Raw genomic sequence first — 11,155 nt, 5'->3', positions numbered from 1 at the left:
CGCCGCAACAAAAGGTGCAGAAGTAAACCTCCACCACCTACGTGCACGTCCATCCAGAAGATAACCCAGTGTCTCCATCTTCTGGTCCTCGGTGCAGTGAAACGTCCGGAAAGTCGTCTCCATGCGGTCTAACCAATTCTCCGCCTCTTCCGGAGACTCGCCTCCGTCCAAGGGCTTAGGCCCCATCTGCAAGAATCGACGTACACTGAAACAGTTCTCATCTCGATGACGATGGCGGCGTTCCCGACAAGGCTCCCGGTCGGCATCACCCCAACGCCCACCAATACTGCCATGAGAACTCTGGTCATCACGATCTGCCATCTACAAAATTAACCTAACGGTTATCTTATGTAGAATCTAAATCCCAAGAATACTTTGCATGCTCTGATACCATAAATGTAGTGACCCTTACCTGGATCACCTACTAAACAGAACTTAGGCATGCAATTAACTTAATTAAATGGATATCAGAATAACACTGCGGAAACCATAAACAATAAACAATCCCAAGGCAAGGAATCTGTAAATAACAAAATATTATACAACTAGATCGAACAGCTGTATCAATCCAAATAACAACAAAATAAAACCTAGGCGAAGCTCCAGCTGGCCAATCACTGCCTAGCCCCTCTTGGATCCACCCGCCTCGTCCAATCGCAAACCTGCCCCATGGAATAGGGTGTCCAAAAACACAGAGTACGAGACATGAGCATAAAAAGCTCAGTACGAGAGTATGAGTATACATGCATGCAAAGTGAACTCCCTATAACTCAAGGTCAAGGATCAGATACAAAGACAGACCGGGCCCTGGTATGTAGCACGCTGTGCCGTCGCTTCAAGAGGTGGCTCCCATACCATAATACTAGTGGATTTACCGGACCCAAAGCCATGGAAGTTCATCCACTAACAGGATAGGGTAAAACCCTACTAATAGACATCTTAAAGGAGATAGCTCAGTATGCAAATGAATGCAGCATAAATCAATGACATATAAACCATGCAGTCACATAATACATGCATACTCAGTCAGGATATCTCGAACAGTACTTTCGTACCTCAAATCAGTGCAAGCTCTACCAACTCTAGGTGCACGCCTATAGTCTGCTCTACACTGCCAATGATACTACTATCATTAAAGTGCTCTAAAAGCCTTAACTAAGTTATTGCATACTCCTAAATATTTATAGGAAGCAAAAGCTATACCTTCGTCCGTCGCTAGTCCTTTGATGTCGATGCCTCCAGAACTTGGGCACAACTCCGCTACGACTATCGAACGCCTCGCCAACCCCCGGGTCAAGCCTAGGAAGACTAGAACTACTAAAATAAACCTGGAATAGAGAGGGATTCTCGGAATTGGCAAATGAAAGTGAAGCCTCGACCTTCTATTTATAGACCACGATCGGAACCTCCGATCCTCGATCGGAATGTCCGATCCTGCCATCGGAGCTTCCAAACATCGCTATCTGCCATGTGTCAAAATATTATTGGTTGACTTCGGATAGGGGTGATCGCAGCTTCCGATCCTGATCGGAGCTTCTGATCTTGCCACACGTCATGCCTGACGTAATACCATAGGAGTTTCCGATCCTGCATCGGAGCTTCCGATCCGTCCGGTACCCAATATATTTAATTAGCGTTGATTAATCCCTTAATCATTGATTTTGGTTACGGGCTACTACATGATTTCTCTACTTAGTTCTAAGTGTCGTGGAGTCGTGGTTTCTAGCGGTATCCCTTTTTGATAAGAATCGAGAAAGTTATAAATTTTACGGGTAAACCGCTCCCATTTTGTCTTAAGAAAAAATTTATGGATTTAGTGTTCTCATCCTTTGGTTGTTTCCTAAATCACCATCCCGGTCATTCTTGTGTGAGTAATTTGCATGATTATCGTTCAAACATTTACATACATATGCATGCTAAGTCTCATATTTATGAATGAAAGAAAGTATTTTTACGAACGAAGTGAGATGATTGTGACTACAGTGACATTCATGTGTTTGGACGGGCTGGGAGACGTCTTAGCTTCCCTTACCGAAATTCATGTGTATGGATGGGCTAGGAGAAATATTGGCTTCCCATACCAACCATAGGGCAAGACGGGTTGGGTGTTATCCTGACTTCCTTGCGGCATAGTGCACTGCAGCCATGATCATGATTGAAACCCATAGAGTCACAATTCATGGATCTAAGTTCACCATTTTCAGTTCAAGTCATTTATATACATGTTCAGTTCAGTATATTCAGTTTCATTGTCAATGTTTGACTTAGCCATGCATATGTTACATTCATATTCATGTCATTTATTCAGAAAACATCTTTTTAAGTTTAAAGGCACAAAGTATTTTATTATATGTTATTTTTAATATGTATGTTCTTGTATTTACGTAGTACTCGTTATCCCCCCCATATTCTTACTGAGTCCTTTAGACTTACTACACTTATCGTTTTCACGTGATGACTATTACATTGAGGCTGAGGGGCAGGATCCCCAGGGCGAGGTCACCGGTGGTGCAGGCCCTTGACCGACGTGCTTTCAGTTATTCCGCAAACTCTGATGTTGCCTTTTTATTTATGAGTGGAAATAATTTCATACACTGTCAGTCATTTGCAGGATGTGTTTTCCCTGTTTTAGAATTTTGGCATGTAAAATTAACAGTTTATTTTCCGCAACTGTGTGGGATTAACTCCCTTTTTAGATTATATATGATTACCATATTTGAATTTTTCTTAAAAAAAACTTATGTTTATTTTATTTTTGATTTGAATTGCTGACTGTGTCAGTTGGGCTTACAATATTTTTAAAGCGAGTCATGGCAATTTTTTTTTTAATTTCGCAAATACTTTATTTATTATTTATATTTAGAGAGTTAGGGTCATTTCAGTTGGTATCAGAGCACGGTCTTGGTTTGGGCTGTGCCTACTGCCGGTTGCCAAAACTCGAAAAGATCTCGCCTCAAAGTCTGTAAGATTTATGTTTCATTTATTGCTATTTGTTCGGATTAGTAGCATTAGTTTCCTAAATTATTTGAAACATGTATGAGTGTAGATAAAAAATCTTTTCTTAAGGCATGAAATTTGAATTTTTGGAATTTGAACTTGCCCACATATGGCACCTCGACGCGATCCCCATGCACCTCCATTGCCACCTCCTCCGCCCCCACCACCAGTTGATGTTGGTGCTCAGGTGCTAGCTGGCCTGACTCGTATCTTAGAGCAGCATGCCGAGGCCCCGAGGGCTAGACCTAGTGCGATCTATGAGAAGTTCAGGAAGATGGATCCTAAGGACTTTTCCGGTACTACGGATCCGTTGGTAGCGAAGGGCTGGATTTGCTTGCTTGAGGCGAATTTCCGCTACATGGAGTTGGGAGATGGGGACCGAGTTCACTGTATGACGTTCCTACTCAAGGATGACGCCGCCTTGTGGTTTGAGGGTGTGGAGAAGACTGTTGATGTTACCACCCTGACTTGGGAAGCATTCAAGGCTCTCTTCTATGAGAAGTACTATACAGCTGAGGTGAGAGCGCAGTTGAAGAAAGAGTTCATGAGTCTCCGGCAGGGATATCTGTCTGTATCCGAGTTTGTGCGCAAATTCGAGAGGGGCTGCCATTTTGTGCCATTGATAGGGAATGATGAGGCGGAGAAGTTGCAGCGTTTTGTTGCTTGTTTGAGGCCTACTATTCGTAGGGATGTGATGATGGCTTAGCCCGTGGACTATACAGCCGCTATCAGAAAGGCATTACGGTCCGAGCAGTCCTTGAAGGACATCAGTGCTGAGGTTCATAGCAAGAGGACCTTCACTCATCAGGGTCACCAACAGCAGCAGGGTAAGAGGCCATTTACTGGGCCACAGAGACAGCAGGGACAGTTCAGATCTCAGGGTTGTTACGCCTTAAACGCATACAAATCTCGTGTTATGAGATTAATGTTTTTAATGCATTAACAAATCTCATATTATTATGTTTTGATGATTACAAAACTCGGTTAATTGTTACTAACCATTTAAAGTGAGACTTTGCAGATTAGATCATATTAACAATCAAATTCTTGGAAGTTACTTTGAAGTTGTAAAAGAAATGGACAAGGACAAGCCAATATTATAAATCAGAAATTTGCAAAATTCACCGGGCACTTTCCAGTCATCCAAATCAGATCTCCAATAGTGAAAATCAAGATCAGGATGTTCTTAAGCTTCTCTCCAAATTTCATAGCAATCCAACGGCTGGATATGGAGATATGATTTTTTTAAACAAAGCTGCACAGTACTTACTTCTGCAAGGAATGAACTATGAAGACTCAACTTCAGAAACTACCTGGGAATGCTTCGGTTATTAAAATCCGATCTTTACCGATCACATAGATGTCCATGATGTTTTAAAGTCTGTATCCAAATTTCAAATCAATCCAACGGCTGGATATGGAGTTATGATTTTTGCAAATATGTTGAACAGTAGCTATTTCTGCAAGGAGCTAACTGCTGAAGTATCGGATTCAGAAGACTACTGGAATCGATGGAGGCATCCAAATCCAATCTCCACCAATCACTATCAATATCGGGATGTTAAAAAGATTGTTTGTTAATTTCAGGCCAATCCAATGGATGGATTGTGAGATTCGAATTTTTGAAAAGTAATGCTCAGAACAAAAGCGAGAACGTGATTTTGAGACTTCCGAGATTTACTGGACGTGTTTGATTCTTTTAAATTCAATCTTCACCGTTCATATTGCATATTGAGATGTTTTCAAGCGACTGTCCAAATTTGAGCTCAATCCAACGGTTAGATTGAGAGATATGATTTTTCAACAAAATCTGCTCAGTGCTGGAAAAAGAAGGCAGCGGCGCCTACACTTTGTCTCTACTCCTTGGCTTCCCAATAAACGCTCCAAGCACACAAATTCAAATTCAAATCTTTGCCAACTATAAATAGAGGCTTGCCAAGACCATTTAGAGACATCCCAACTCATTTCTTCTCTCATTTGCAAGCAATAGTCTCTCTACCAAAGTGCTCAATCAATATTTGAGAGTTATTTGTGAAAATAGTTTGTGAGTTGGTTGTGCTATTGTTGTAAACACTTAGTGTGAAGCCAAGTGTATTGTGAGATTGTTGTAAACACTTGAGTGTGAAGCCAAGTGTTTGTGTTGAGGCTATCCTTGGAGCCATTAAGGCCAAGTGTTCGAGTTGTATCGGCGCGGTGATCGTGTTGAGTTGTAAAGGCTATCCTTGGAGCCATCAAGGCCAAGTGTTCGAGTGCTAGTGGATCCTTGGTTAATCGTACTTAACCAAGAAGGGGAGACGTAGACGATTTATCGTCGAACTTCCATAAACAATTCCTATCTCTCTTTTACTGCTTTATTTACTTTACGCATTTATTTACCGCTTTATATTTGATTGCTTTACTAGTCTTCCGCTTGCGTTTAGTATAATCGCTTTAAATTGCTAAAGTTGCCAAAGAACCTAATCCCCCCCCCCCCCCCATTAGGTTCTAACAAGTGGTATCAGAGCCATTTGAAAATACTTTTCAAAACCTTTTTATGGCAAACCTAGCAAGTGATTATGCTCAAGGGCAATCTACTAATCGTCCTCCTCTTTTCAATGGCATAAACTACGGGTATTGGAAAAATCGTATGTCCCTATATATCCAATCCGTAGACTATGACCTATGGAAAGTGACGGTGAAAGGTCCCTATACACCTATGAAAATAGTTGATGGGGTTAAAATTCCTAAGGGAATGGATGACTTTTCAAAAGAGGACATGAAATTAATTTCGCAAAATGCTAAAGCTATGAATATCTTGCATTGTTCCTTAGATATGAACGAGTACAACCAGATATCGATGTGCTTATCTGCTAAAGAGATATGGGACAAGCTAGAGATATGTCACGAAGGCACCAACCAAGTGAAAGAAACAAAGATCGACTTACTCCAACACAAATACGAAACATTTGAGATGGAATCCAACGAAGATGTTGACACCATGTTCCGAAGGCTTACTCAAATCATCAATGAGTTAGCGCAATTAGGAGAACAATATCCTACAAAGCAAGTTTGGAGAAGAGCTCTTCGTGCCCTACCAAAAGAATGGGATGCAAAGAGAACCGCCATCATCGAATCCAACAAAGGGGACACTGCCGCCTATGATCTTGATCAACTACATGGGACCCTAAAAACCCATGAGTTAGAAGTGTCCACAAGAAAAGAATCAAAGAAAGAAGATGTCAAGCACAAAGGGATAGCCTTGACTACACAAGTCGAAGAAGATGACGATGATGACATGGCTCTCTTCGCAAGAAAATTCAAGAAATTCATGCGAGGAAACAAATTCAAAAAGGACAAGAAACCTGAGAAAGAAGTGACCTGCTACAACTGTCAACAACAAGGTCACTACGCCAATGAATGTCCACTCAAGAAGAAAGTGGACAAAGGAAAGAAGAAAGCCCTACTAGCTACCTGGAGTGATAGCGACGACGACGACGAGGAAGCAAACCTCTGCTTAATGGCTAAAAGTGATGACATCGTCTCTAACGACGATGACGAGGTACCTACTTGCGATGAACTCTTACATGCTTATAAAGATATGTTTGATATGGTTAAGGTTCTTAGAAAAGAGAATAGAAATCTTAAAAAGGAATTAGAAACTAAGGAGCATGATAACCTTAGACTTAAGGATGACTTAGATCACTTAGAAAAATATTTCGATAAATTCAATGTGAGTAGCAATAAATTGAACAACCTACTTAGCATGCAGAAATGTAGCTTTGATAAGGGAGGAATAGGCTATGGTAAAAAGTCTATAGACTTTGCTAGTCTAATAGCTAAAGCTAAAATGAGATCACCCCTTACTTGTTCTTATTGTTGCAAATCTGGTCATGTTAGACATAAATGCAGATCATTGAAATATCAATATGTTCAAAAGAGCTATATGAAATGGAGGCCTAAGAGTACTTAACAACTCATTAGTCGGCATTATGAGATCACAATCTAAGGGAGTTCAATATAGACCGGCTTAAAAATTCCTTGACTTGCGGCTGGTCTCCCTGTTGAACGTTGCTCTGTCCAAGGAAATAGGTTTTTAAAGTGGCCATATGCCCTACCTACTACTGGGAGCACTCTTGGAAAGTGGCGATGATGTTGCTATGAGAGACTGAACTCTTAGAAGTCTATTTTGTATCTCTCTTTTCTAACATTGTGGACCCAAAAGAACTAAAGGGTACCAAAATCAATTATTTTCAGGGAAACAAGAAAAATGCTCTCCCTAGCATATGGTATCTAGACAGTGGATGTTCTAGACATATGACGGGGAATAAGGATCTTCTTCAATCAATCAAACCAAAGGAGAAGGGGACTGTCACCTTTGGAGACAACAACAAAGGAGTAATTGAAGGCATCGGCTCAATAGGTATATCTAATTCTTGTCTAATTGATGATGTGCTTCTAGTGAAAGGACTTAATCATAATCTACTAAGCATAATTCAATTGTGCGATAGAAGTTATGAAGTCAAATTCACTCCTCAACACTGCACTGTATCATTTATTAGTGACAAATCCATAAATTTCAAAGGATATAGAAGTGAGAACGTTTACAAGGTCTCTTTAAATAATTTATCTTTATCAAATATAAAAAGCCTTGTATCCGTGAATGTTGATGACAACATTCTTTGGCATAGACGATTGGGTCATGTTGGTCCTAGTACCATCGAAAAACTTTTAAAACTTGACTTAGTCGTTGGTATGCCAAAACTTGATTTGAAACTTGATTCTGTTTGTGATGCGTGTCAATTTGGCAAACATACAAGGGAATCTTTTAAAAGCAAAAATTTTGTATCCACTTCTATGCCCCTTGAACTTCTCCACCTAGATCTATGTGGTCCCTCGAGGAACGCTAGTTTAGGAGGAAAGCTTTATGCGTTTGTCATTGTAGATGATTTTTCACGTTACACGTGGACATTGTTTTTAGCTCACAAAAATGATGTCTTTGAGTATTTTAAAACTTTTGCTAAACGAGTTGAGAATGAGAAAAATCTTTCAATAAAACAGATCCGTAGTGACCACGGAACTGAATTTCAAAATGAGAATTTTTCAAACTTTTGTATAGAAAAAGGCATCGGTCACAATTTTTCTTGTCCTAGGACTCCTCAACAAAACGGGGTCGTTGAGAGGAAAAATAGGACACTAGTAGAGATTGCAAGGACCATGTTATGTGAGCATTCTCTACCAAAATATTTTTGGGCTGAAGCAATGAACACTGCCTGTTACATCATCAATCGCGTATCAATAAGGTCAATTCTCAAGAAAACTCCATACGAGTTATGGAGGGAGAGAAAGCCTAACATTTCATTCTTTCGGGCTTTTGGATCTAAGTGCTTCATTCACAACAATGGTAAGGACAACCTTGGCAAATTTGATGCCAAATCCGATAAAGGTATTTTTCTTGGGTATTTTACTACAAGTAAGGCTTATAGAGTATTCAATAAGCGCACCTTACTTGTTGAAGAATCAATGCATGTTATATTTGATGAATCTTTGTTAAATATTTCTCGCACTAACAATGATGATATAGAAATACTTGAAGAAGAGATGGTTTCCTCAAGCTTAAATGATATAGATGCTACAGTTGAGGAAACACCACTTCCTAAGGAATGGACACATCACAAAGATCATCCTAAAGATCTGATAATTGGAAGTCCATCAAAGGGAGTATCTACTCGCTCTTCTCTCAATAATATTTGTAATCATCTTGCTTTTGTTTCTCATGTTGAGCCAAAATGTGTTGATGATGCTTTACTTGATGATTCCTGGATTATTGATATGCAAGATGAGTTAAATGAATTTAAACGCAATAATGTTTGGGATCTTGTTTCTAGGCCGCATGATAGACCTGTGATAGGTACTAAATGGGTGTTTAAAAATAAACTTGATGAGCATGGCACCATCACTAGAAACAAGGCTAGGCTCGTAGCTAAAGGATATAGACAAGAAGAAGGCATTGATTATGATGAGACTTATGCTCCTGTTGCCCGTCTTGAATCCATTCGTATGTTACTTGCTTTTGCATGCTCTAGAAATTTTAAATTATTTCAGATGGATGTTAAAAGTGCTTTCTTGAATGGTGATTTGAAAGAAGAGGTCTATATTGAACAACCTGATGGCTTTGTTGATAATTTGTTATCTGATCACGTATATAGACTCAACAAAGCTTTGTATGGATTGAAACAAGCTCCTCGAGCTTGGTATGAAAAACTCTCTTCTTTCCTTATTACCAATGGCTTTACTAGAGGAATTGTTGATATTACATTGTTTACTTTATCTAGAGATAATGATTTGCTTATTGTGCAAATTTATGTGGACGATATCATTTTCGGTTCTACTAACGAAGATCTTTGCCAAGAATTTTCTAAGCTTATGCAAGATCACTTTGAGATGAGCATGATGGGGGAACTTAACTATTTCCTCGGATTGCAAATCAAGCAGTGCAAGGATGGGTTCTTTGTGAACCAAAGCAAATACATAAAGGAGATTCTAAAGAAATTCGGGATGGAGAACACAAAATCATCATCCACACCGATGAGCACAGCAATCAGACTCGACAAAGATGAAAATGGTAAACCTGTAGATCAATCTTCCTTTCGTAGTATGATTGGCTCCTTACTATATGCTACTGCAAGTAGGCCAGACATTATGTTTAGTGTATGCCTGTGTGCACGATTTCAATCATGTCCAAAGGAATCACATTTGTTCGCCTTAAAACGCATTTTTAAATATCTTTCAAATACTCCAAATCTCGGCTTGTGGTATTCGAAAAATTCTTTCTTTGATTTAAAAGCTTACTGTGATGCCGACTTTGGTGGATATAAGGTGGACCGGAAAAGCACTAGTGGAACCTGTTTCTTTTTAGGAAACTGTTTGGTTTCTTGGTTTTCCAAAAAGCAAAACTGTGTTGCGTTATCAACGACCGAAGCCGAATATATGGCTGCCGGTAGTTGTTGTGCGCAAATTCTTTGGATGAAGCATCAATTGCTCGACTATGGCGTCTCTTTTTCAAAAATCCCTATTTTCTGTGACAACACTAGCGCCATATGTCTTACAAAGAATCCGATTCAACATTTCGTGCACCAAACATATTGACATTCGTCATCATTTTATTCGTGACCACATCGAACGAAATGAAGTTGAACTTCAATATGTTGACACTAAAAATCAAATTGCCGATATTTTTAAAAAACCACTAGATGAAAATACTTTTATTCGTTTGCGTGGTGAACTTGGAATGATTGAATTGTAATCATTTGAAGACATAAATAAATTTAATGTCATATTAAGGGGGAGCTTAATATAAAATTCGAGCAAATTTAATGTTGGATAATACAAATTAATTGTATTTATTCAATATTAAACGCTCATATTTTGTTAATTATGTGAATTTATGTGTTGTATTTAGAAATCATATTTTCTATTTTTTTCATTTAATTTTCCAGCCTTTTTGATTATCACAAAAAGGGGGAGAATATAAATGGTTAACTAAGGGGGAGAATAATATGCTATAAAAAAGGGGGAGTTTTATTTATGCATAGTTTTATTCTTGCAATTATATTGTGCAAATTTAAATTAGTTATTTAATATTGTACTTTTATTTCCCCTATTTAACCAAGTTTTGTGATCATCAAAAACGGGGAGATTGTTACGCCTTAAACGCATACAAATCTCGTGTTATGAGATTAATGTTTTTAATGCATTAACAAATCTCATATTATTATGTTTTGATGATTAAAAAACTCGGTTAATTGTTACTAACCATTTAAAGTGAGACTTTGCAGATTAGATCATATTAACAATCAAATTCTTGGAAGTTACTTTGAAGTTGTAAAAGAAATGGACAAGGACAAGCCAATATTATAAAGCAGAAACTTGCAAAATTCACCGGGCACTTTCCAGTCATCCAAATCAGATCTCCAACAGTGAAAATCAAGATCAGGATGTTCTCAAGCTTCTCTCCAAATTTCATAGCAATCCAACGGCTGGATATGGAGATATGATTTTTTTAAACAAAGCTGCACAGTACTTACTTCTGCAAGGAATGAACTATGAAGACTCAACTTCAGAAAAGACCTGGGAATGCTTCGGTTATTAAAATCCGATCTCCACCGATCACATCGATTTC

The 11,155-nt window shown here is 38.8% G+C and overlaps 1 protein-coding gene across 1 annotated transcript; it reads left to right on the top strand.

The window, feature by feature from the left end:
* The first annotated feature begins 3,106 nt into the window (after positions 1 to 3,106).
* LOC140861264 (uncharacterized) lies at positions 3,107 to 3,703 on the top strand. Its single transcript, XM_073264274.1, has one exon. The coding sequence runs from the start codon at positions 3,107 to 3,109 to the stop codon at positions 3,701 to 3,703; it is 597 nt and encodes a 198-aa protein (XP_073120375.1).
* The last annotated feature ends 7,452 nt before the right edge of the window (positions 3,704 to 11,155 follow it).

The sequence above is a fragment of the Henckelia pumila genome, chromosome 1 (assembly GCF_033568475.1).
Source record: "Henckelia pumila isolate YLH828 chromosome 1, ASM3356847v2, whole genome shotgun sequence".
Classification (NCBI taxonomy): Eukaryota; Viridiplantae; Streptophyta; class Magnoliopsida; order Lamiales; family Gesneriaceae; genus Henckelia; species Henckelia pumila.
This window is presented reverse-complemented; position numbering and strand designations above follow the sequence as displayed.